This window comes from Labrus bergylta, chromosome 4, assembly GCF_963930695.1.
Source record: "Labrus bergylta chromosome 4, fLabBer1.1, whole genome shotgun sequence".
In the NCBI taxonomy this organism is placed as follows: Eukaryota; Metazoa; Chordata; class Actinopteri; order Labriformes; family Labridae; genus Labrus; species Labrus bergylta.
Genome location: NC_089198.1, coordinates 23,568,455 through 23,595,711, shown reverse-complemented (window position 1 = coordinate 23,595,711; position 27,257 = coordinate 23,568,455). Strand labels below are relative to the sequence as shown.

At 39.9% G+C, this 27,257-nt stretch overlaps 1 protein-coding gene and 1 long non-coding RNA gene across 2 annotated transcripts in view; one reads left to right on the top strand and one right to left on the bottom strand.

Annotated features, from left to right (window-relative positions):
* Positions 1 to 27,159, bottom strand: part of spidr (scaffold protein involved in DNA repair) — a 31,748-nt gene extending 4,589 nt beyond the window's left edge. Inside the window, exons 1-15 of the mRNA XM_020652211.3 lie at positions 26,951 to 27,159; positions 26,657 to 26,818; positions 26,461 to 26,524; positions 25,315 to 25,488; positions 24,790 to 24,938; positions 21,114 to 21,349; positions 20,466 to 20,566; positions 18,861 to 19,080; positions 13,071 to 13,275; positions 11,623 to 11,858; positions 5,278 to 5,436; positions 2,761 to 2,848; positions 1,062 to 1,202; positions 903 to 965; positions 202 to 400 (exon numbers count right to left, since the gene is read on the bottom strand). Of these exons, the coding sequence (XP_020507867.2) occupies positions 202 to 400; positions 903 to 965; positions 1,062 to 1,202; positions 2,761 to 2,848; positions 5,278 to 5,436; positions 11,623 to 11,858; positions 13,071 to 13,275; positions 18,861 to 19,080; positions 20,466 to 20,566; positions 21,114 to 21,349; positions 24,790 to 24,938; positions 25,315 to 25,488; positions 26,461 to 26,524; positions 26,657 to 26,818; positions 26,951 to 26,974 (2,221 nt within the window). The 5' untranslated portion in view covers positions 26,975 to 27,159. The remainder of the gene's footprint in view (positions 1 to 201; positions 401 to 902; positions 966 to 1,061; positions 1,203 to 2,760; positions 2,849 to 5,277; positions 5,437 to 11,622; positions 11,859 to 13,070; positions 13,276 to 18,860; positions 19,081 to 20,465; positions 20,567 to 21,113; positions 21,350 to 24,789; positions 24,939 to 25,314; positions 25,489 to 26,460; positions 26,525 to 26,656; positions 26,819 to 26,950) is intronic.
* Positions 3,460 to 6,224, top strand: LOC136179069 (uncharacterized). Its single transcript, XR_010666348.1, has 3 exons — positions 3,460 to 3,550; positions 5,319 to 5,515; positions 6,002 to 6,224. It is a non-coding gene; the product is annotated as an uncharacterized lncRNA (long non-coding RNA).
* Positions 27,160 to 27,257: the final 98 nt, after the last annotated feature.

Sequence of the window (27,257 nt, the reverse complement as noted above, 5' to 3'; positions counted from 1 at the left end):
AAATAAGTGGAATAGAAAGTCTAATATTTTCCTCTATTTAAGTACATCTATAAAGTAGTAAAAATATGTGAATACTCAAGTACTTCAGCTTGGACTAACTTCTTTCCACCATTGTTAAAGTGACGTGTACACAAAGAATGGGATAAGACCCCCAGATAAGACAAGTGTCGGATGGTATTTCAGGTGTGAATAAAACTCTACCATGTTCTTTGATGGCATCTCTAAATGACATGCGACAGGCGCCGGGGGAACTAAGGGCTTTGACGACAGAGGAAGTGAGCACACAAGAAGCGCTCACACACAGGGCCACTGTTCGCCTGCACGGCCTCTCGGGCTGCTCCTCCTGAAGACTGGGGTCTGTCAGCACCAACCAAACCTCACCGTGGCCTACATCACAGCTCTGCTCCAGAAACAGAAAAGCACACAAAGAGGAGGATAATGAGAACATGTCACATAGAATAACCTAGAAACAAACAGCTTAGAAGAAAACCGCACAAAGGACAAAATTATGTGTCAAAGAACCATGGACAGGACTTTTGGTTTTAGATTATTCATTAAACAAGCTAGTGCTACACACTATGCTGGTTACTAGTACAACAACATGGAGAGGTGGTGTGAGCATGTGGCAAAGTCCATCACTCTGTTGAGAGCTGCTATCTCACCGTGGTCAAAGTTTAAAGGTCCCATCAACCAATGCTAAAGAACTCTTAAGCCCAGATTGTCATACACACGGCGATATGAAAGCCGCTCTCTGCGTCAGAGCTCAATCTTATCTGTTAGTTGGTTCAAATGATCTGAGAAAGATGACTAGGAAGCTCTACAGGACATATTTTATTATGTAATTAAGACTGTACTCATAATAAATCAGTATTTCCCCTAAAATAAAAAAGAGAGAGAAGTACCTCTTTTATTCTCTTGTATATGACAGTTGCAACAAAACTGCAGCGACAGGTTTTATTCTTGCTCTGAAAAGAAAAAAAAAACAGCTTTGAGATAAATCTACTCAAGATAAGTTATCAAGATCTGCTGCAAATTACAACAAAAAGAGAGAAACTGTTGACCTGCAGTATGTCTTGCAGTGTTTGACATGTGCTGGGAAGGTAAAGCGGGGACACATTCTGCTCTTCAGAGGGTTCAACTGAGCTCTCCTCTCCAGACAGCAGGTAGCAGAAACTGGGAGCTGAACCTGCGGGCTTACATTCCTATAAAGACAAGATGTGTGGATTAAATCTGCCTGTTAGAGGAAAATACAATGAATCTGATGGTTTTTGTGGGCACCACCATTTTGTGATAGCCGCCATAAAAGTGGGGGCATTTCAGCATCTCCTGCTGCCTACAGTCCTGCTGGCTGTTACAGCAGCATAGCTAGTTGGGTTAAAAACAGCTGACAGCTGCTGATGAAGGTACCTTAATCAGGCCATCTTAACTTGATTCAATTAGAAATATAAGACATGGTTTGGAGACATAGAGATCAAACTTGACCATCCGCTACATGTTTGTAATGAAGTGCTGTGTAATTGAACATCTCAACTAGCTAGTTAGTAAAAATCAATTAACAGCTGCATGTTGTCATCAAACACTAGTTGCAATGTGAATTACGTTTCACTAGATATTCAGCAAGCACATATTTTCTTTCTTTTTTTTATGCTAATGCTACTGGTTGATAGCTATTACATGGTATCATGGCTGGTACAGGAACTTTAATTTAGACATCATTTAATTAATCGACCAATAGTTATACTATTATAGTCTATAGAAAATCTTAATTCTGTCTATGTCAAGGGTCTGATCTCAAACAAGGGGGGCTCATAGTGAAGCCCCCCCCCCAGTTTGTCACAACTGTAAAAGCAGCTGAGCACTCCACAGGTTCTTCTTCATCATGTTTTTAAGCACATTATGTAAAAAGTAGAAAATTGTTCACTGCTCAGTACAGCTTGAAATCCGACTCACAGATGTTGTACGGAGACACCAACGCAATAATGGCAGCTTGTCAACACCCAGTTTTCCCCAGAACTATTTATTTAGACATATTTCAACTGAGTTGTATTCTCAAGAGCCCATGTGCCCCACATTGCCATTTTTCTCACCATATTTTTACAAGAAAAAAAGAAAAAAAGACAAACCCATGTGTTCCTGCGTTGAATGTGTTTTCTGTTTTTGCAGCACAGTGTATTCTGCTAAATTTTGTGGTCAACTTAGTGAATTTGTCAGTTTTGCACGTTTTATTTCTTTTCAAGATTCTCAGTTGTAAAACGGGTTGAACGTGTTTCCTACATTTAAAGGACTTCTATCTTTGTGATCGTTGTTGTATTTTGCAGCGTGTTGCGCCTCTCGGGACAATCACAGTGTTCTGCATGTTAGCATAACTGGTTTCACATTCACCTCAGATTGTAGTTTGTTTAGCGGGTGGACATTTCCGTTGTAATCTCAGTAGAGGCGAGAATTAAAGGTATTCAAGTTAAAAAAGGAGGGATTTGTTGCTTTTCATTCTTTCATGTGATTATAAATCTGAATGACTTCTGAATGAGGCTCTGGGGATTTTCCTTGGAAAGGCAAGCGATCTGATGTCATTATTCATGAGGGGTTTCAGGAAATCATCAAGGGCATTTTTTTTTCAAATTTTCTGACAACAAATCAATAAGGACAATTTTCTGAAGATTCACTTAAAAATAACATAATCATAAGTTGCAGCTTCATAACTTATTATATAATTAAAATAACAATATATATATATATATCCCAAACCAAGTAAGGACTTACAGTGGACGTACTGGGGGTGTTTCCATGATCTTTAAGGGGCATCACTGGGGACCACATGCTGTCTATCAAGCTGAAAAGCCTTGAGCGCCTGAAGTGAGACACAAAAAAAAAAAAAAAGAGTAAAGAGGAGTCACTGCAGAGGGTGAGAAGATAGGAGGAGAAACTTATGAATAAGGGACTCTGAGGGAAAGCTCTGAGAGCCAGTTTCACTTCCATTCGAAGATGAATTTTCAAATGTAATCTTTGTCACTAAGTATTAACAGACAGCATGCTCGGGCTGGCAGAGCAGATATACACAAAAACTGTTTTTACAAGCGGGTTCTGGGACACCGACGGTTGTGGGTGGGAACAGTGCTCACACCCTTTGTAAAACAAAATCTCATTGTGGAGCTAAAATAACAAGGTTTAAAAGGCCAATTACAAGGGATTTGATCGAGCATGTTTATAAAATGATACTTAACTTCTTTTATCACTTTCTTAATCTCAGGGCGAAAGATTTAAATCAGATCATACATGATTTGCTTTTGGTACTGGAAGTCACAAGCAGTAATTCCAGCAGGAGGAGACGTGCTGGTCTCATGTCTCTTTTCTAAGAAGTACTTGTTGAGTTAAGGGGGGGTGGGGTGGGGGGTGGGGGGGGGGGGGGGCGCGGTCAGTGGTACTCGTTCATCCATGTTTGCTGCCATATCAGTCACTGGTTAACAACCTGTTAGTCAGCCTGTAATCACAGGGTTTCTTTGTGTGGAACTGGTTCTGCAGCCCGTTCAAGTCCAGTGACGCCTACTCGAGGGTGAGTAACGACAAAACAGGACCCATTCAACCTAGTGTGACACTGAGCCTCAACATAAGTGCAAATGTTAGTGAAACTTTTTATGCTTTAAAAGATCAGAATCAGTACCAGAATCGGGTTTATTGCCAAGCAGGTTCATACTAACAAAAGAACCTGTATTGGTTTTTTTTATTTGAACAATAAACACAGAAGAAGAATGAAAAAATAAAGGCTACTAAACAGCAGTACATTTAGAAAGCAATTGTCAAATGTCTCTTTCTTTAAAGAGCTGCAGCGCTTACAATAAGGACAATATTGATTGGACACTAATCATAACTGTGGCAGAGTGGTCTTTGATTATTAGTTTTAAAACCCATCTTCTCTCATAAACTACACTGTTATTGTTAAACACTGAGATAAACACTTTGTGAAAAAAGAGAAGACTGACACCAGCTAGCATGTGTACGCTAAGTAAAAAGTTCAAGTTGTGCAAAATGTAGCTTGACCGTAATCAGGGGGGAACAACTGGCTCATAAAATGTTTCAATCCACCCACCAGCACCTTTAAATATGTATTAACATACAACATCCAGCTAGTTTACGCTGTGTCAAACAAAGTCGTGAAAATGACAACCTGAGGTTAAACTAGTGATTGTCAAACTGTTTGACTCCATGGAGTGTTTTTTAAAAGCAGGTTAATCAGTAAGCTTAAATGTATGTTTTGTCCACTTTGGACGGAGCCATGGTATCTCTTTCCGTTACTTTCAGTCATCATGCTAAGCTAAGCTAACAGTTGCCTTTTTGTATTCTATATTAACCATTCAAATAACGCTAACCACTCAAATCACTAAGGTATCAGTGGCTAAGGTTTTTAATGGTGTGATAAAATGTCCAATATTTACTAACTCTAAGAAACTGAGTGGCTAAAAATGAATGCCTTATTTACACCAGCTGGACCCACATGTTTTCCCACATGAGCACATATGACAGCCCATGTGCAAGCACTGAAGACAGCGCATCACAGTGTGACCGCAGACAACCTCCTTTGACATTATAGGCTGTGGTGGCATTGAAAACACCAGAGATGTAAACATACCCCCCAACCCCGTCTCTAAACGTTCCCATGTCAGTTCATCTAACTGCTTCTAATCTGGGATCCTGACTATGGAAACTCACGAGGGACACCGAGTGTTCACTTTGGTATCACCTTACATGTAAACACTGTTGCATTGCTGGCTGAGCAGCATAATCAAGTTCGTATCAGCTCACATTAAAATCACATTGTATTGTCAGTGTGTGTGTTGATGTTTGAAAAGGACACTCAAGGATAAAAACGGGTAATTTGTTGTGGTTTGCGAAACTGGAGATCCACACATTAGGCACTAAAGCCATCATTCCACATATGCTGGATGATTCAGCTTGAGGCCCTGTGCCTCTTCAGCACCAGCATTTCATATCAGCACCCATCTATCACCTGAATTCACCCGGGGCTAAAAGGAAAGATAACCTTACTGAAGTGTGTTTGAACCACCTTATTTGCCTCTATGAAGGTTTATTCTCTTGTGGGCCCACTGCCCAACAGACCTGTAGTATTGCTTAATATGTAAATTATGTAACCTGAAACTTGTTGTACTGTATGCGATGGGCAAAATAAAATGGAAAAACAAACGCGGCCATGGCTGTGAACTGAAATACAGGTGAAAAGCTACAAAGGCTTAGAGGGATGGAGGACGACTGTGCAGGTCTCACCTTTCTCGAGTGACCCGCTGCACCACTTTAATGCCTTTCAGCACACAGGTCCTCCCCTGCCACATGTGGATGTACTGGTGGAGGTCTTCCTTGCAGGGCAGGAGGTGGAGCTGGATCTCGCTAAACATCCCGAAGCTGTCTTGGACAAGCACACAGAGCCTGAGGAGAAACAAATAACAACATCAGATCATATGCAGAAACCAAATCAGGCTGATTTGAAGCTAACATTTTAATCATGGTAAAGTGAATTAAAAGGCTGCACTCTCCAAATGTAAATCTTGTCTACATGTCTTTATGTTTTTAGTTATTTATTGTTATATTCATTATTTTTGATCACTCGTCTTTTTTTTTTAAAAGTGTATCCAATAAGTAATGAACCTGCCATATCACATAAACAGAGACTGGACTGTAAGCCACAGTGGTAGTGAGAGCAAGTGGTAATAGCAAGCAAATAAATTCATAGTATCAGGTGTTTTCTTAATATATCATAAAGATATCTTAGTTACTCCATTATTCACCTCCTGTTAAAAGAACAACACTGTAAGGGTCATCTTTAGCTGTGCACAGCGTTGTATTTACTAAGTCAAACACTTTGAGTGAGCTGAAACCATCTCAGGCCCTCACAAACATATTCTGTTCCACATCCCATAAAAATACATGTGACAGTCACTGCCTTAGTGTATAAACAGGCTATTACTAATCGGTTCTGTCTCCCTGTTCCTAGAGGATTTGGCTGGTCCAATGTAGAGCACCTGGGCCTGTTGCTCTCAGGGAATTAAAGCCCAGCCCCAGGGGTGGATCTCTCTCTCTCTCTCTCTCATGCCACATGGACTCACATCCTCCACATTTCAGACATTGTTACAGTTTGCTTCACAACACCCCACACATGCACAGTCACACTACTGACCTTAATGACGGACACACTCAATATTTGCGGTTCTCATGTCACTAGAACAATAAATTATTATTATTTGCAAGCGACAACTTCTTTTCCTGTGACTTTTAAAAAGGTCCCATATTGTGTGTTTTTCATGTATCCTGTGCATGTTTAGGCACATCTATGTGCAAAAGAGGCTGTGGCCCTCCAAGCGGACAGCCCAGGTTTGAATCCCACCTGCGGCTCCTTTTCCCGCATGTCGTTCCCCACTCTCTCTCTCCCTGATTTCCAACTCTATCCACTATCCTATCTCTCCATTAAAAAAGGCACAAAAAGCCAAAAAAGAAATCTTTAAAAAAAAATGATAGGTGGTCTAAAGTTTTATAGCAGCTAAGTAGTCTTTCAAAAGAAACGAGCTAGCTGAGATGGATGTTTGAGTGAATTCATCAGGATTCTCAGAACCTGCAACACTCTCCTCTGTATGACTTTGTCTTGGTTTGTTTAGTACTCTGTTGCAGCTGGATGTGCAAGAGTAACTAGACAATTAACAATACACATCAACAATAATACATTCAAAATGGCTGGACTACAAGCTTTTTTTAATTCAAATATTCAAAAACTAAGTTATACAATTGATCAATAACTGCTCCCAGAGACACACTAATGTACACAGTGAAGAACTTAGCACTGACATTTAGAAGTGATACTGCTGGTGGCCGGTTTGACAGGCTGCTGCTGACAGAGAAGACCTTTAGCCTACAAAGTTGTGAGGGAGTGAACTGCTGTGTAGTCCTGCTCTCTGCTACTCCCAGCAAGCTCGGAGCTGGAAATGCTACAGGATCCAGTATCTGAGCCAGTCAAGCCCAGACACGGCCCTGCACCAGCCCTGAGAGTAAACAGTACAGTTCATATCCCATGGTTAGACAAGCAACGGCCAGGAAAGAAGAGGAGGCGAGATATGAAGTAAAAAAAAAAAAAGGAGTAGGGAGGAGGATTGTCAGCGTGCCCATCATGCATGTGCATGCATGCGCATATCCCAGACATTGGGAAAGTTTTGAGACTGTTTGCCACCACCTGATTGGGCCTATAAATGTCCTCTGTTGGTAAACACTGTGTCTGTCTGTGTTTGTTCTGGGAGACCTGGAAATAGATGTCCAAATAACATTCCTGAAATGACTTTTTATGGCACAGGTCAAACTTTTAACCAAGATTATTCTCAGTTCTCCGCTTTCTTCCAAATCTAAAATCAGACCTTGACACCTCATTACAACAACAACACATTTTGAACATGCTCGACTGGTTTCTGTAGATTTTTCGTTTATAGATCTGTAAACACAAGCGTACGAGTTCAAGATGTCAAGCAAAGTGAGCAAACCTGAAACACGGATGGTTTTTATCAACTCAGGACTCTTTGTTTGTCCAAGTCAGAAAAGAAAATGCCTCAGGAAGAATCTCATTCCTGAAAGGGGGACAGGCTCAGATACTTCCAAGAAGAAATAATGATGCTTACTTAAGGGGAGTGATAGACAGATGTCCTAAAATAAACCCCTCTTAAATAAAAGGAGTCATGAAGGTGCTACTTTATAACATCTTTTTTTACATTTTTGACTGATGTGTTGTGGTGGAAACTCTTATTCGGCTTAATAACTTCTTTGGAGTCGAAGTGTATGAAGCAAGAATATTAATGATAATACAGTCGTTGTCATTTATTCCACTAAATACTTACAAATCAGAATATCTGACAAATTTCCCTTTTTAATATCTTACACATCATTGTGCATATGCTATGTAGTCTTGGACATATATATATTGTCTTTTTGGACATTTTAATGAAAATATTTGACTGTATATTGTTAATAATTAGAACGATATAGCATCTTAATTCTATGTTTTGCCTGTTGGTTGCTTCAGGATGGTTGTTAATGTAGTTTGCTTTGTTGATTTTTTTTTCTAGTTTTTTAAATGTTATCGTATGCACATCTTTCATTTTCTACAACTGATTTACTTTTCTATTTGTAACTTGGGCATGTTGGGTGGACTACAGAAGAAAATGAGCGTAAAGATCTAGTTCTAGATCTAGTCCATTAAATAAATCACACATTTTATCTGCTAAATAATAAACTAAATTAAATACACTGTATTTTGTATTTAATCCTTAATGTGAAAGAAGTATACTACAGCCATTCTTATGAAACTGTCCTAAACCAGTCAATCAGTCAACACACGACTTTGCCTACAGCAAGAATACAGCTGCCTAAGTTGTGTTTGGTGAGAATTTAAAAACACTTTCTCTTTTAGTGAAGCTTGTCTGAACTTGAAAGAATTATAGTGAGAAATCTGGTATGACTTTTTGACAGATAGACAATAAAAACAAGATCAGACTTGTGGTGGTACCATCTTGATAACAACACCCCCCCCTCCCCTCCACTCCCCCCCCCAAAAAAAAAAAAAAAAAAAAAATTAAAAATCCAGTTCCTTCTTTTAGCAGTTTAAGTCCCTACTTCCTCAAAAAGTGACCCCTCACTCCCCAAAAAATCCTCTGCTATTGGCCAGTTTCAGTCACAGACAGTTTGGAGGAATTTGTTTTTGTGAACCACCACAAAATTCTGAGCAACTCAGGTTTTCTTCCAGGAACTACGATCCGCTGAGCCTGTGCAAACACACACACACACACACACACGAACGCACGCGCACACCGTGTGCACATGCAAGCCCACGCACATTTCTTGGCAACGCAGGGAGTAAGTGACCCACACATTAAGAATACAGCAGAGAGGCCTCATTGGTTGGGGGTGGACAGGCAGGACTCCTTACTATGTGTTGTCCACCAATCAGTGCGCGCAGAGTGATAAACATGGTTGTAACAGGATCCCTGCAGCACATTGTGTTCCCTCTCCGCAGAGAAAAAAACACAACTCTCCTTACTTCCTGCAAGCAGTTAATCTTCTTGTTTATTCTATTGTGGATTTACGGGAATTTAACATCTTCTTCAGGCATAAATATCATGCTGGCGTCTCTCTCCCCTGTGTGTGTTAACGCAGTGGCTAAACAACAAAAGGATCAAATAAGCACGCTGACCAGGGGAGTGAGTCATAGAGGCTGGGGAGTGGGGACACAACATTAGAGGTACACACTGTCCTTGTCTTTATACAGAATGGGGCCAGCGAGCTGCCAAGTAAACTACCCTCTCCTCTCCACAGAGCAGACATGCATCCTGGAAAAGTACTATAACAACACAATGTGCTGAATGTTGTTATTTCTGCTCAGATATTCAGACCAAACCAACTCATAAAAAACATTCAAACTGTTAAGTGTGTAAGGCACATAAGTCATTTAAGCACCATATTTAAAAAAACGTGTTGATATATAAAATAAAATGTAGAGAAAGGCTGGTAAATCATACAAAATTAGAGATTAAAAAAATAAAACAACGCCCAGTTTAGATCTGTCAAAATACACATGTGGGGTCACTCTGATGTTTTGAACTCAAGTCCTTGAGATAACCTCTTAAACCCTGCCCTGCCTGTGGTCCTTCACTAAAAAACAAACCTGTTTAATCTGGTTTAGTTTGAAACGGAAGAAAAAGTAGGCGAGTTTCCGGTCAGAGGGCGGCGTTTGTTTACCAGCACCGAAAGCAGCATGGCAGGAGTGAGTGTCATATTACAACGATGCTCATTTAGTCGGTTTAGTCAGCTGACCGGGGCTCTCCTCTCTCCACCACAGAGTACCCCTCCATCGCCGCTTGACTCGCAGAAACCCATGCTTTTCTTTTATTACTCAGCAAAGGACAAAAACAACATGCCTGCAGAGGGCCAGGGAACCACAGGTCATATTCGCTGGATTTGCTTCAAGTAGAACATTCAATGAGTCATTAACAAAAACAAGACCACTTGACTAAACCTCCGAGTCCTTTCAATAACACAGGAAGTTTTAAACAGCTCAAACAGAGTCTTTTAACAAGACGTTAACTATTGCTGTAGTTTTGTTGATGGGGGAATCAATGTTTCTATCTCTACAAAAACAATATGAAACATAGTTTACTCTAATGTATGACAAAGAAATGGACATTTATTCTTCAAATAGAACAGAATAGCCTTTTCATTTCAGAACCAACAAATGTGTTCTGTTCCAGTGAATATTAATGCAATGTCCCGAAGAAACCAATACCAAAACAAACCTGACCTTATTACTGCATTTTTATCTTTAAGTTAAGACTGACATGCTCTAGATTTTGACACCCTAGTTAAACAGACCGTCAGTTTCTTTAAAGCAGTTATTCCAAAACAGGTACCGGTAAATGTACAGCAAGGCTGACAATGAATCTATACCAGACATCACAACTACTAAAACAAAGACAAAAAAAATATGACTGGTCATAATTCCCATGTGGGGCTCGTGTCCAAGGGGGTTTCAAGGTTACTACAATGGGAAGGGCGTTGCTAGGCATAAAAAAAAACAAAAAAACAATGCACACTGTTTTGCACTATCAGCAAAGCATGACAAATTTTGAGAGAGGACTTCCAGATAAATGTAAGGCTGACAATGAATCTACAAGCCCCCCCCCCCCCCCCCCTTGTTCCCCTATCCCTCTTCCTGCATCTTATCCCATCTCCCCTTTCACGCCCGACGCAATCTCGGTAGATGGCTTTTTGTCATGACACTGAATTTTCCCAACATTTCTGTCTCTTTTCTTGCCACCGTAACTTTTGCTAAGATGTTGCTAAAGTGCTACACTCATGATGGATTAACGCTGGGTCTTTGTAATATAGCAATGAGTATACAAATAAAGATGGACTGATTGATTGATTGACCAGACATCACAAAGACTAAAACAAAGACTAAAAATATGACCGGTCGTATCTCGCCCACAGCTTCACCTGTACAGCAGTGGTTAATAGAGAGAGCCACTCTCCTTTCTTTTGCCACAGCCTACCTATGTGAGAGGGTTTTCTGCAGTTAACTCAATCAACACAGAATACAGCCAAAAGGGGGGGCCCAGCAGAAAAGGGTTTGGGAACCACTGCTTTAAGGTAATGAAAGAAGAGGCAAACCTCTTCTACACAGTGGATTACGAGGGGACACTAATTCATCTCTGGGTTGCTGGTGCAAAACATTCTCAAAACCTCATGTTGTCTTTCCAGAGAATTGGCCAGAATCACACACAGAGGAGCTGGATTCAATTAGAAATGTTTGTGTCCTTTGTCAAACAATGCCATATGGCTGGAGACAGTATGAGCACTTTGTGGGGCCTGCTGCGTTGTGAACAATAGCTCGACCACTGAGACACATTGTACCACGGAGGGGGAGCATGCAAGGCCTCAGACCAGCATGCAATTTTCACAAAAAGAGCAATTCATACTGTGGGAGAGACGCACAAACAGCAGATAAAATGTGATTTTTATCCCCCCAAAGACTCTTCTGGCATCAAATGACAAACTGAAGGCTTTTATCAGCTGGTCCAACAGTACCTCGTTTTGCCTTTTTCTGAAGAGGGAGCAGCTGAGGACGACCTGAAGGGAACTCTGGGCTTCAGGATGGAGGAGTCTGGCACGGGGGTAGAATAAATTCTCTGGACCACCACCTCCACGTCCTGCCCCACAGAGCCGGCCTGACCCAGCCCCTCAATTGCTTCCAGGAGAGAAAGGCAGTGTCTCGTCAAAACTCCTGAGCCCCCGAAGCCACACAGAGCATCAGAGGTAGAAACCTGAATGTCGGAAACAGAATCAAGAAGACTTTACTCAATGAAATGATGCATTTCACCAAAGAGGTTTAACGATTATCCAATTTATCAATGAGTTAACTAGAAGAATATTCATCTGCAAGAGTTTTAGAAAGTAATATTCTGGTAATGGGATTTTTTTTTTTTTTTTTTAAATGTAGTGTTGGCATCTTAAACATGAACTGTTTCTGGTTTCATTAGACCAAATTTCCCTCTGGGATTAATTAAGCATTTCTGATTTCTACATTAAACTTGGATTTGGAAAATAGTGATGGCAAAAACTAGCTACTACACCAAACAATTGAAACATAAACAAAGAAACTAAGAAAGGTTGTTCATAAAGATCATTTTGAGCTGCAGTTCTGAGCTCTATTTTGATTTAGAGACAAACTGTTCGGGTAGACTCCTTTCTTCTCAAAGAGCTTAGGTTTGTGTGGCTGTTGTGTGTACAATTCATAACGGAGCTGCTCTTGTAAAATGTTATTTTAATTCGATGATAATTCTACTATACATTTTTACAAAGCCAAGGTGAAATATCCAAATTACTTCCGTTGTCTAGTAAAAAGTCCTGAAAGAAGAAGAAAAAAAAGAGAGAGAGAATAATCAAAAAGAAGAAATATGGGCACGGCTGAAGCTGAAGTTACTAAATACCTGTCAGATGTGCTTCTTGGATAATTCATTGGTATTGACTCAAAGCAAATTGAACTTCAAATTTAGGACATCAAGGAAAGACATAAACTAACCCCACTGATATCACACTCCTAAATCAGACAACCTGTCAGTGACCGCTTTGGGTTGAACAGTCCAATGAGACTTTTTATTTTTCTCTACAAAAATAGAGTAAATAGAAACTGTCAATCCCTGAGGGAAATAAAGTCTTGTTTGAATAGTTGACCTGTGTTTTACTACAGATTCATGAAAATGACTCTAATAGTATACATTCCTTATTAAATTCATTTTGATACAAACCTCCTTGTAGGATTATTCAACATTAGCATGAGTAAAACGTCATGGTTAAAGGCCAACACAACATACTCTATCTGTTCTGAGTGTTTATGTTCAACTTATTTTCTGTCATAAAACTGAGGGGTTTAAAACGGCTAGTATAACATCTAATATAATCTTAAAGTGCTATTTAATTTATAATTCTAGATACATGTAATGCACTTGACTCTAATGATATTAAAGCGTGCTAACCTGCTTAGCATTATTCTCCTCTGAGGTCCTGCCCATCTCCAGGAGTCCAAAGGTTTTACACAGAGGATACGGACTGCACCTTCGGGCTGAGAGCAGGCTTCCTGGAGAGGACATGTTTCCTAGTTTGGATGCAGAGAAGACTTTCTGGCTGAAGTGTGTGTTTAGAATAATATCACAGCTGAATCCGTCTATAGAGAGACTTTGCCTGCAAAGACATAATGTTCACAAAGTTTTAGATTAAGAGTAGAGCAGCTCACTGCCATTAACAAAATATTATACGTAAACTCGACACTCTCTTATTGCATGATGCAAATAGCTGAGTTTGTGAACTGATCAAAAGTGAAACATGTGTAAGGGTGTTAGGCAATGAAAGACATTTTTGTTTTGCAATCAGGTTAAAGAAAGCAACATTTCACATTATACGGCACATTGAAAATAGATTATTGCACAAACATAAGGGGGCGAGAACTCCAGACAGTTTGAATGTCAATCTCAGATAAGGTACCAAACACCTCCACAGGTCTCTGTTCAAACCCAGCTCGGGGTACGAGCTTGTTGCGTGTGTTAAGCTGAAAATACACAACCAATGCATTTGATATCTTTTACTGAGGTAACAAGTATATTTTCCATGTTACTGTGGTTCTTAAAAGACAAGACCACACAGCGCTGCACAGCTCAATTAAAACACTTTCCAAAGGTGACATCATGTGTGGAAAAACACTTCAACGTCTGTATCGATCAAACAGGCTGAGAGACCGCTAACGAGAAAAAAACACAAAAACACAAAATCATAAAGTATTTGTGGAGTTGCCTGGAGTAACCTTGAACCAGTATTTCATTTTTACCAGTTACCCTATTGGTTTAGAGGTCACTGGTCTGTTTCTACCACGAGGGAGATTCTAAAGAGATTCAGCTACAAAAGAGGAATAAACACCTTTTTGATTCTTCATTTCATTATGTTAAGGGTATAGAAAAATGACAGCATCTAGGTTTAGATTGTTTCCATTGAAGAATTACTTTTCAGGTTCAATTCTGCCTGTCACCAGGAACAGGGAAAAAAAAGCCCTGTTGATGGAGGAAAGAAAGAGAAAACTGAGCTTTATCTAAAATACAAACTTATAAGATGGTTTCTATACTGATTAGAGCTCTCAAGAACTGCCGTCACTGTTGTGCTTTGCCTCTGGTCACTTCCTGTCAGCACCTGTGTGTCCAATCGGACTCAAAGCTGATCGTTTGCTCTTACTGACATTGTTCCCTTTTTTCTAGATCCTTGCTTGTGTTGTACTTACTCTCTGATGTACGTCGCTTTGGATAAAAGCGTCTGCTAAGTGAATTGTACAATTGTGGAAAAAAACCTAAGAGAGACATTTAGTGAATGGAGAGTGCTTCAAAACTTTCAAAGCGATCAAAGTAACATTAGGTTGGCTTTCATTCATGAAACACATTTGACCTGCCCTCATAATGACACTGAGGTCAGGATCTCTAGTTCTAATTTGCAGTCTTAGCGTTGGTTCTAGGAGTGTAAAGATTAATAGATCAATTAAATGATCGTTGATGTAATATACAAGATGCAAAGTGAAGACATATCCTCCATGACAGAACTTTACTTTAAAATGTTAATGTCTAATCTGTGTCAATGTTTTTATCACGTCCTGAGCAACTTAGATGAACATATATTATTTCACGTTGTGTGTAGGCGACTGAATTGAATAGCATGAAAATCATATCTTGGTTGACTTTGTGATATCATCTAAGTTCATATGATAGTCCACAGAATCATTATAATATCTAATTGACAACATTGACTGACATTTGGGATTTGAATGAAGGCTAAACAGAAATCTATACAGTTGTCTTTTTTGGCAACGATACCACTTGGCAAGCTAGGGCGGAAGAAGTGTCAATGTTTCTTTTTCCACATTCAGGAACATGACACACACCTCAAGGGAGCTGAGCCTGAGAACAGAAAAACCTGAATAATAACCAGGTAATTGTAAGGCAGCTTGTTTGTGGTAAATTTGAATTACGGCTTAATACTATCCACAACAGACACGGATAAAAGTGTGATGATTACTTATCATCACTGACTCAGAGCCAAGAGCACTCTGTGACTGGAACTGCTGAGCGTGTCAATACTCGTCTGAGACGTCAGGTGATAATTCAACCTGAGAAATCAAACACACACATCAAGTGGGGAAAAACCTTGTTTGCATGTGCTACGATAACAGGAAGAATACAACTTTTTACAAATCTAGTCACTTGTAATCAATGCTATGTTTAGGTACCCGTAGCTATAACACAATGGAGTCTATTGCAACCTTCGGACATTTTTTTGGGTGTTCATTGAATGCTTGAGTCATTTTGGAGGCTGAACTTTTGAATGATTGAGTTTTATTGGCAGTTGTGAATATTAAGTCTTCACTCATTGACTTTAATGGGTTACTGCGAAAACTTTGTCCTACAGATCAAACAAAGAACATTCTAGATAACTGTCATTTATTGATAGATAATATAAGGGTAATAACTAAAAGTGGATTTGACACAATACACACACCCAGAAGAGTCAATCAACATCCAGGACAGTCCAAATAAAAATGTCATGAGGTTATCTTTAAAATGACAGTGTTTATTGCTTCATTGTTTATTGCAGGGTGATTGTCTCGGGCTGTGTTTAATTGTACTCACGCACTGTATGCTTTACCATGCTGCTGCAGACACTTACATGACTCATCCAGTCAATCAAAGAAGATTTGATTCACTGTCGTAGGGACCATCAATAAGCCCAGACATTTTCCAAGAACATTCACTCCATACACTTTGAAAAGTTCTTAAAGGTTGGGCATTTCGACGAGGATGCAACATATATTTTTATGAACGTATAACTACTAATTGTATGTTACAAAGGACATTTAATAAAGTCAGTTGTGGAAAGTGTCATCAGTACATTGCATCAAGTCGTGTATTGTATGGAAGCGCTTTTTGAGTTTTTTTTTTTAAAAATTAAAGATTATTTGCTGGGCTTTTCATGCTTTCATTGATAGGATTGGAAAGTGGAAAGAGTTGGAAACAGGGATGAGATTGCGGGTGATTAGTTGTGGTAATTGGCTGAGGGTGGGTGTCAAAACCCGGTCCTTCGCTTCCAGGGCAATAGCCTTTGTACAATGAAACCACTGAGCTAAACCAGTGCCTCTTCATTTGAGGTATTTATTTGAGTATTTCCTTTTCAAGCCACTTTAATCCTTCTACTGATCAACATTTCAGAGTGAATTACTGTACTTTCTGCTCCTCTACAGGCCACAGTGACATTAAAGCTTTAATTATTAACTCATTTTCAGATCAAGATTTCACTTTTGATAGGTTCATTTAACAGGATGAAACTTCATACAATAGATAACCTAGAGGGATGAATAAGACAAAAACTATAAGCTCCCATTTTTATTGTTAAAATGGTAATGCATTGATTTCAAAGGAAACAAATGACATTTTTATAGCAACATTCTTTGTTTATTTATTATTTTATTTGATTTATTTAACTCTACTTTTTTTGTGCTCACACCTGCCATGAAACTAAATCTTCTAGACATGCACTAGATGATCGTACATGTTTGTCTAATTCGGATTTCTACATTAAACACTGACAGAGGGACATCTCTGCATGAGTACTCAACTTAGAACACTTTCTGTTGTCTATACTTTTTACCTTTACGTCAGTATTTTGGATGAAATGCTTTTAATAGAATATTGTGCTTTGTATTTTTTTTCTCATTGTATTTACTGTATACTGTTGTAGTATTTACTGTATGGTAGTTATTTATTTTATGAAGTAAAGTGAAAAAGCATGAATACAGTAAGAGGTACCAATAGAGAGTGCGAGTGCTTTATCCATTCTGTCTTATTAACCCCACATAACACTGACTTGAAAAAAAGGCACACATGTTATGATTAAGCCTGATCGCACTTTTTAATCAGTCAAAGATCAGAACAGAGATCAGTAATCAATGAGCCTGACTCTTATGTTAGCAGAGCAGAACGTACTGTACATGAGCCGTACAGGAAGTGTGACCCTATTGTGTACAGGTGAGTAGGCCGCTTTCATCATCAGACAGGTAGCCGGGTTAAGGAGTGGCTCGGGCTGCTGCCGTCACAGCTCATGGGTGAATCATCCCTGCAGGTATTTCCGCACAGGCCTCGGCCCACTCACAGTGCGGCGTGGGAGGTGGGAGGAGCCGACCTACTCACTGCCGGAATTATGGAGGAGGTTAACCCTTCAGGGGTCACACCGGAAACTGATAGATGAGAGGAATTTTATGATACGGTAATGATTCTCTAAATGTCTGTGTTTTTCCACTCTTTGCTGTGTCCTTTGCTTCGGGGAAATTAAACTTGTCAGGACTTTTGTTTTGGATTCTGTGACTTTTTATTGAGTAACAATATGATTGATCTAAATTGTAGAACAAATGCTGTAAGTGCTCGAAGTTACTCAATAACACAGTTTATTTATTGATGCCTGTGCAGATGAAAAATAATTCTTCGAAATAGTGAAGGGGTGTGTTTGCTGAGAGCTCTACTCTATCTTGTGAATTCAGGAACACAATACAACAGGGACGTTGTTGAGGTGCTAAAGCCAGAGATACTCTCAAACCCGCCATGTGTTTTCAATCTCAGCCCTTTGGCTCCCTCCTCTCTCTGCTCCCAAATGCTCCAGAAAATAATCTCACTCTGTTTTTTCCCCCGGCTTGCTGGAAATGACCTAACTACTGCCAGTAAGAGGAATGTGAAGCATTCCCTGGAGCTGTTTGTGACGTCGGAGCGCTGAGGAGGCCCCTGCTCTTCCGCCAGCTTGGATATTCCAGAGCATACTCAACCCAAACTCCCAACAGCTGGAGTCAACTGCTGCCTTGCTCTGACTCCAAAACAATCCCAGAAAGCACACACATGCTCCCACCTCCCATCCTCCCTGCCCTGTATGTGTTCCTCACATCTGGGACTTTGCTCCTTATTTTTTTTGAGCTGAGAAGCTTTTTGTATTTAATAACTAATCGTAGAGTCATTCATTTAAAAATACAGAAATCATTTTACGTCACCATGTTTTTATGTTTAATGTATATTTCTAACTCTAGTATTTTGTCTTCCAGTTTGCCTCCTCAGCATTCATTTTTAAGACCCTGATACTCTTTGTTTTGCATGTAGAGATCCAGTGTTGCACTGATTAAATTCCTGTGAGTCTTTTACGTGTGGCTTTGTTTGCTTTTGGAAATATAATTCACCACACCAATAAATACAGAGAAATAAAAGAAAAGGACTGACTAAGAAAACATGAGCAAACATTTTTTTTTACATGTACTCTTTTTAGATAGGTAACATGTTTTCTTTTGAAACATATCTATGCATAATCTAACTTATCATCAAAGGATCAATTGACAGATTATTATAGTTGTTGGCACATATTAATTGTACTAAATGCACTGTAGTACATACATCTAAATCAAAGAAGATGACATTTTTTTAAGACATGCGGCACATAACATGGCTTGTGTGTCACTTTCAGGTCCAGTTTCTTTGTGTGTGCAATAGAGGCTTGAAGTTTCTGTTTCACAACTTTGGTCTCACGTTCTGATGTGATGTCAAAAAAATCATACTTGTATGTTTAAGTGTTAAACTGAGATCTTAAGGGGGTGACTGTGAAAACGTTGTCAACGTTTGTATGTATGCAAGTGTGCACGGTGACGGCAACACATTCAGGTGAGGAAACATTGAAGAAAACACATTTGGTGCATTGCATGCTCTCACCATGGTGGGTATATGTGGATGACATCTCTGGGTGAAGGATTCAGCTGGGCTGCAGTCTCTCTGTTGAACAGCACCAGCATACAAGCCCTCTCCTCAGGGACCGGGTCACTATGCTGGTGGCCCTCTCCGGGGGGCTGCTGGTGCTCACACAGGGCCAGTTGCATGCTACACTCCTCCTGAACCTTCAGCACCTCAAGCACCAGTTTGCCAGGCCTGTCCACTGGAGAGCAGAGCAAAAACAACAACACAGATGTTAAGTGTTTGTCCATTTCAGTGTGTGACTGTGTGTGTGTGTGCGTACAGATTGTACTGATGCTCTCACGGACTCTTGCTCTCTGTGGGCCTTATTATGCGTTATATGAGTATTTCAGTTTTAGCATGAGAACAATTTGCACTGCATAACTGTAACAGTTTCTGACTCAGGCTGTGTTGGATATGAGATGCAGTGAATCCCACTGGGTGAGTGTGTAAATGTTTGGAATTTCACCATGGGGCTGACTCCGCTTTTGTCCTGAACAATTCATCAAAGTCATCATGAATAATTACGGAGGGCAAATCAAAACAATGTCCTGAAGCTGTGACTCAAACCCAGATAATAAGAGAAACTTGGCTGCATGTTCAGTTTTGGTGTACAGTTAAATGCAAAACAAATAAAAATGCAGCATGAGAGAACACACAGTCAGTACATTTCAGTGTTTGTGCACGTTAGCGAACTCTATAAGTGGCCAGAGGGGAAAGTTTAATAAAAAAATGAGTAAATCATTTCAAAGGGATCGCTTGAGAGCTGCAGAGTTACAACATGCATTTTGCCCAAACATGAGAGTTAAGTGTTTTGTTGGCACTCTGTGCATTCACGTCACAGATCACAAAATCATCAGAACAAATTCAAGGCAGAGCTGAAATCCTCCTTTTTGATCTATAATGATCTGATAAATATCAGGAAGAGCTTTATGTCAGGAAATAATTCAAGGCCTCCTACACGTGCAAGTGCACTTACATCACACAGCCTAAAATTACTACAACCGAGATAAACAGGTGTGTCGCAACTGAGATGTTATTATAATCATTCACCAGAGACTTTGGGCACATACAAATGAGCTTTACCCTATAAAGTTTCAAGATTCAATTGCTCATTACATGTTTTGTCTAATTTGTTTTAATCTAAAACAAAGACAGAATTAGAAGTTTATATACGGTTTATACAAAGTATATCACATTTACCAAACCATTGATTGGCCACAAACTCTTAAGTATATCAGTTGGGTGTTTTCTTTTTCCACAATCAACTGCCGATTTTAAGCCACTGTTGTGTCCTATTATAGGAAGATACGTAACAACAAAACTTAGTGGTTTGGTTCACCACGGAAAAGAAAATAAGACCTAGGCAAGCAGTTTCCTGTCACCTACATACTGAGTTCACAGTTCAGGGGCTCAACCTACAGCCAGCACTTCCTCTGCACAGCCTCTAAATGAATAAAAAAAAAACAAAGGCACTGTCTCCATCCCACACCCAAATCAAAGTTCATCATTTATTACAAACAGTGATTCAGAGGTGAATACAGAGGAGTGTTGTGGTTCATACGGTGGGTTTACTGTGAGGATCACCTGTTGCTGTTGAGGTGTCAGAGATGAACTGGTGCCTCCAGAAACTTACGGCTGACCTCTGTCTGCACTCGAGTCGACTCAGCCTCTCAGCAAGACCCCCACTGTGAAACAAACACACATATACATGCACGGTTGTAGGAACAATAGATGATTCTACTTGATAAACTCGCATATCTTTAACCAATGAATATGCAAAGTCGTTTATCACTTGAGACTTGCTACACACACACATATATACTGTAGGCACATACATGCACTGTATACACTGTATACACACTCAAAAGAGACATTTTCTGATGCAAAAAGAAAAATCAAGCTGTTGAAGACTACAGATAGCCATCTGTCAGATTTGGGGACCTTGGAAATGGCAACGACATTTAGCACCCACATCATGACAGCAGGTGTCCCTTTTATCATCAGTTCTGCCGTGGAAACATCGCAGCCAGAGTTTGACTGTCATCTGGCAACAAGCAATATGAAGTTTTACTTTGTTTGCTTCTACTTGTGAGGCAATGATCTTGATCCGTACAGTAATGTACGTTTGGGATCAGCTTCACCCCACTATCCACATTAGTGTCTTGATTTATGTCCTAATAAAAATGTGTTTAAATTATAAGAGGGATGGTGAATCAACTGGAACATTCAAACCTTTTAAATTTCCTTCTCTTTTTGGCGGAGTCTTCAGGAGTCTTGGACTGCCTGTTGAGCTGTTTCGGAGGCGTCTGCAGCATCACCTGAGCAGTTCTGATCCAGTCACTGACTGACCTTTTGCTGCTCTCACCAGTTTGGAGGAGAAAGCTCTCAGAGTCCAGTCTGCTGGAGCCCACAGTGCCGCTGGCAGCCTCGCCATCGGACATGTAGCCTGAGATCTCTAGTTCTTTGATCTAGGGATAAAGTTACATTTATTATATTGACAATTATTCATTGACCCAGTTTTTTTTTTTTTTTTTTTTTCATTTTTGTGAAACAACAGAGAAAATTCAGTTTTATCCCGGATGGCAGTTAAATGATCAAATTGTCTCAGTTTAGAGTCAATTAATAACAAGTAACTGAAGTCATTTAAATAACATTAAATAAACATATAATGTTGAGTTGATATGGTACACTGATTCCATGTCACAAGAAATTGTAAGACAATTCTTTTTTTGCTGTCTGACTGCTCACTTCACCTGAGGGATTCAGCTCTCATGAAAAAAATCAACAAGTAACCTGAGTCCGTGTCATGTGCAGACATGACCAACATACCAGGCTCTGTCAGCCAACGTGCGTTCTTATTTGAATCAACTTGACCCTGCTAGGCGCTCTGCCAGCAGACGTCACACTCTAAACAGCTACAGAGAATAAGGAACACTATGTTCCTGGCTTCAGCTCAAAAATGTTTTCACCCTGCACTGAAAGCATTGTAAGTACACATGGCTCTTTGCAGCCTCATCCACTCACACGTTTTCCTGAACAAACAGTAGTAAAATGATGTTTATAGCCCTGCTCTGTTGACATGGCCCTGATCTAGCTTCAGCCCTGATGTGGTGGGAGGTTGGTGACCTTGATGTTACAGAGCTTCATCTGGTAAGAGGCCATCCTCTTTGGCCTTGAAATGCAAAGTCCTCCATGTAGCTCCGCCTGTCCACTTTAAGCACTGGTACCATAATACTGAAATCTGGCAGCCATACATCAAGTGACTCAGATGAACATTTATCTGGAGTAATAAACGTTAACTTGGACTGGGATATCTTCCCCTGTATCCTGTCAGGTCCGGTTCGATTTAAAACTGGCAGTGTGTTTAGCAAGCTTTCCAGGCAGCACAGAAACTAGGCTGTTACATTCTGCTATTCTAATTCAATCAAAACTTACTTGTATACTAAAAAAATCACTTTATAATAAACTCAGGATATTCAAGTGCTGTTCCCATTACTGAATATGCTGACTAGTGGGGGAAAAAAAACTGACAAACAAAATACCACATGCATACATTTTAGAAAAACCGTCACTGACAAAGTAGGACCCCGAAGAGTGCGTCTTTAGCAAGCCTCTGACCACAAGCCTCCTGTTCGGTGATCTTTGACCCCAGAGAGCTGATAGCAGCAAATAAAGTGTGACAAGAGGAAGTAGCTGGGTCTGCGGGAGAGATGAGAATCTGTCTTCAGGCTTCCTCTCCACATACAGCGTTCAGTCTCACAAGAAGACACTGGTTACAAGTTTCCCTTGAATTTCGATTAAGAAAAACATGAATTTAACGAGTGTTTTAAAGTTTTGTACAGTAACTAGATTATTCAGATATTACTGACATAAACCAACACTATCCTGCTTAAGGATATTTGCATAATCCCCTTTCTATAACGCCACATCACCTCAGTAATTTTACCATATCGAACCGATCAACAACACGTTAAGTGTGCTGCAAAACGATCAAGAATTGTGTGCCGCTTCAACCTGAGCACAACACCTTCAGCACCACTCCTTGTACATTCTCTCCATGCCAGCCCTACCTTTAACAAACACCGAGTCTGAACAACCTCTTAAAACCAACAGTGCAATCAAAGTCTACGCAGTGTATAGAACGGCACGGCCTACAAAAGTCTGGCTATAACTATAACAACTACCGGTTTATTATTTAGATAAATGCATTCATGTGAACCTAGTTGTGTATGCATCTTATTGCATTTTATTATTTGCATCCTAATATTTGACACTGAACATTTTATCAATTAATAGTGTTGTCTTGAGCTGTGAAAATTCATTAACTCATTGATTGGTCAGGTATTATTAAAACTCGCTAACAGTGCAATAAGAATTCTCATTCCATAAACGACATTTTCACTCAGCTATACTAATTACCTGTTTCATTTTTTTTAAATCTTGTTAACTGAATATATCTGGGGCGTGAACTGACAAAACAAGAGATCTAATCTTGTGCTTTTAAACCAAACATTTTTCACCGCGAAGCAGTGAAGTGATTAGTCTTGAAAATGAAATGCTAATTAATCTATGAAAATGATGATATGTTCCAGTCCTAGCTTTGGCTAAAAAAAAGAGAAGAAAACAGTGAGCCCAAGCTGCTTTCGATAACCTCAAAAACATTACATTTACTGTTATTTAACACATTAGAGGCTATCTTCTTCTACATCTAGGGTGCAGAAATCATTACATATTTGGCGTTTTGGCTTGAAACTGATCCAGGAGTTAATAATACTTCATTTATGTCCTTAACATGTGCTACAGCTCAACAGTGTTTTTACTTCCATAAATAACACTGCTGTAAAAGGTTTAATCCTTCACACATCTCAGTTTGAGAGACTACTTTACAAACTATTTAAAGAACTGCTTCGCACTGGTGAATAATTAGCAGCACATTCACTCAGTGTTTTATTGCTACCTCAGCTTGTGAACTTTGGCTTTTTGGAACATGAGTGAACACTAGAACACTAGTTTGAGCCTGTGAGGCCCTTTCAGGACATGAGAAGAAGACTGCAACACTCCCCCTGCTGGTATAAATGCTAATCGCACTATTAAATCAAAATATCACTCAAGTTAAGTCTTAATAAGGAAAAAGCCATTATTATTTAACAACATACTTAGACATGTCAATTGATTTTGAGTAAGAAACTGAATCTGAAGCTCTTTAGATGTGATAAACACAGCATACAGAATTATACCTAGTGTTAGTCACTGGACTCGAGAAAAAGTACAAACACTTGAGTCACTACTTCGAGTGAATCTGCATTCATTGACAGTCAACTGAACACTTCTAATTAGAAACATACTCTGGGCTCGAGCAGCCACATAAAGTTTAAGAGGATGTGTGGCCCCATCTAGTGTTCACTCAATGACATAAAGAAAATAATTGGGGTAAAGAGTGGAGAATGAGACGCACTAAAGGAGCCACAGGTCGGACTCGAACCCAGGACACCCGCTTGAAGGACCAAAGTTTCCACACCTGGGTTGTGACCTAACTGCTAGGCTATCAGCGCCCCTACAGTTGCTGTCTTAACCAACAATTGATCCGGTCCACAAAATGACTAGAGTAGACACTTTGTGAGCAGACCTCACAGGAATGACTGAATGAGCAACTACTTATCTCCGTCTCCCCCTCTTACAGAGCCAGAAATGTTAAATTAGCTAAATTACGTGGTGCAAATGGCCCTGTCCATGTCGAAACTCCAACCGGTTTTTCCAAATAGGACCCAAGCTGACTGGCATACAACCTCATACTACCCCACATCAGAAAATCTAAACTAACTCACTCACTCACTCTCAGTCCACATGCTCATAGGTGTTTGGAAAACTTGAACAACAGAATATGCCAGGATAGGAATAGTTCACTCACATTTTCAGGTTTATTTAGCGGTATATCTTCAGGGTTTTTTACATCAAAGGGCTCTGACTCACAGTCAGAGATTTGTTGCCCACTGTCCTTTTCATCATCTTCCTCAGACTCATTCAGATCACTCTCTGTGTCAATAACAGGGAGGTCATCTACAGAAAGAAAAGACATGAACTTCATTTTAAAAAGAAAAACAAGACGTTCAAGTTTAACAAGCTTACTGCTAACAAGTTTTTCAAGGATCTCTGTGAATAGAGATAGCTGTGCTGTGAGGAAGCTCATGACAAATGAGAAAAATCAAGATAAAACGAGTAACTTTTTTAACACACATAGACACACCCCACAAGCCCCATTCTGTGGGGGTAAATATGAAGCCACAGCCTGCAGCAATTTAGCTTTGCTTAGCACAATGACTGAAATAAAAGGGGAGACCAACAACTATACTGGATCCGTTTTGAAGATCATCATTCCTAGTTTAACACAGAATTATGTGCATATCTTTCTTGATCAATTAACTTGCTAGGTTACCTTTCTCAGTTCTCAGTGTGTGCAGTGCTCTAGTGTAAGACTGACTGAGAGCTGTGGGTCTCGCTTGTCTCGTAACGCGTTGCTCATGGGTCTCATTATCCGACTGCTCACAATCACTGGAGCTCCACGCAATGTTCACTGCATCCTCATTACAGTGATCAGCACTGGTCTGCACTGGGAAAACACAGAAGTACAGGAGCTATCAAGAGAAGGTGACGTACCTTTTAATTTTTGACAATTCAAATCTTCCAACACGTCCATAGAGCTGAATGGCTATACTGCCACAATATTCAATCCCAAATCCTTTCTTTCAACTGTCTCTTATAGGAATGAATTACAGTCTTAAGAAATGAAGAAAATATGAAAATCGTTTCCTTCATAAAATTGTATAAAATTGTGAATTGTGTGTTTAAATAGGGAGATATCTGATCAAACTTTCATGCAAGGATTTCCTCTTTGTTGGAAAGAGCAACAAATAACTTAAAGCCTTAAAGGAGCTGGTTTCATTCATTGTATTTTATGTAATTCTAAATCACTTTTAAAATGGTGATGCATTATTTTGTTGCCTCATTTTTATTATTTATTTAGTAGTTTATGTTGTAAAATGTCTGTCTTGGCCAGGACAACGCCGGGCGGCTGTCGCTCAGTTGGTAGAGTCACCGCCTCTCAACCGGAAGGTCGAGGGTTCGATCCCCAGCTGGGCAACATGTCCGATGTGTCCTTGGGCAAGACACTTAACCCCGAATTGCTCTCCCGCTGCTTCGGCGGCAGTGTATGAATGGCATTAGTTACTTCTGATGGATGATACTACATAGCGATCATCACTACCATCAGTGTGTGAATGGGTGGGTGTGACATGCAGTGTAAAAGCGCTTTGAGTAGTCCGAAGACTAGAAAAGCGCTATGTAAGCTCAAGTCCATTTACCATTTACAACCTTGAAAAACTGAAGTACAGAAATGCCACTTTTGCAGTAAAAGAAATCGATGGTTAAGTCGAAATATATATGACATACTATCCACACTAACTAAATCAATTGACCCCGAATTGCTCCATGATGTAAGTATGTTAACATTTAAGATTTTTTTTTACTGATTTACTGCACAGCTCTTAATGTATAAATACATTTAAACCACACAACAAATTACCTGCCGTAGTGGACTGAGTCAACTTTCTAAAGACAGACAGTTTTCTTCCTGACGACTTGAGGTCCTGCAACAACAAAAGAAGTGACACTGTCAACACTGTAATGATGAATAAGAGTGAGGGGGGGGGGGGGGGGGGGGTAATGTAAGTGATGAACATTCAGTCATGTCGTGATGCTCCTCAGAAAACCACCACAACCTTAATCCCTGGAGACTCAAGAAAGCTGTCTCCACACTTCTCCCAGCTCTTTGCAGAGGACACACATGAAAGCGACGACGATTCCCGTGCCGCTTTTCGGAAACCATTCTCCACATCATCCGGGAAGAAGACACACTTTATATCCTTGGAGTATCGTTTACGCTGCGGAAACAGAGCAACACTTATCTTAAAACACTTTATCTGTGGCCAGGGCTGGATAACTGCTAACTAGCCTGTAGCTTAAAGTAAGTGTAAACAGGCTAACAGGATAGCTAAGTGTTAGCGGTTTCTTACCTTTCTGGCAGACATGGCAAACATTTAAAATACATACAAGCCACTGTTGTAGTTTATATTGGGGTCAACACGACGGGATCTAATTAAATGTTTTCTTTAACCCATTTTAATATATTTACGGTTTGCCGGTAGTTGCTACATAACTTAATAATAGTCAAAGCTGACTTGCTGTTGCTCAACCTGAGGGGTGTGTTTGATTTTTGAACCGCGTGGACCGGAGAAATCTCGCGAGTGTTTGTTTGTGTGTGTGAGAGCACCTCTTTAAAAGTCATGAACACTGCTACTATATACTACTGTCTGAAGGAAT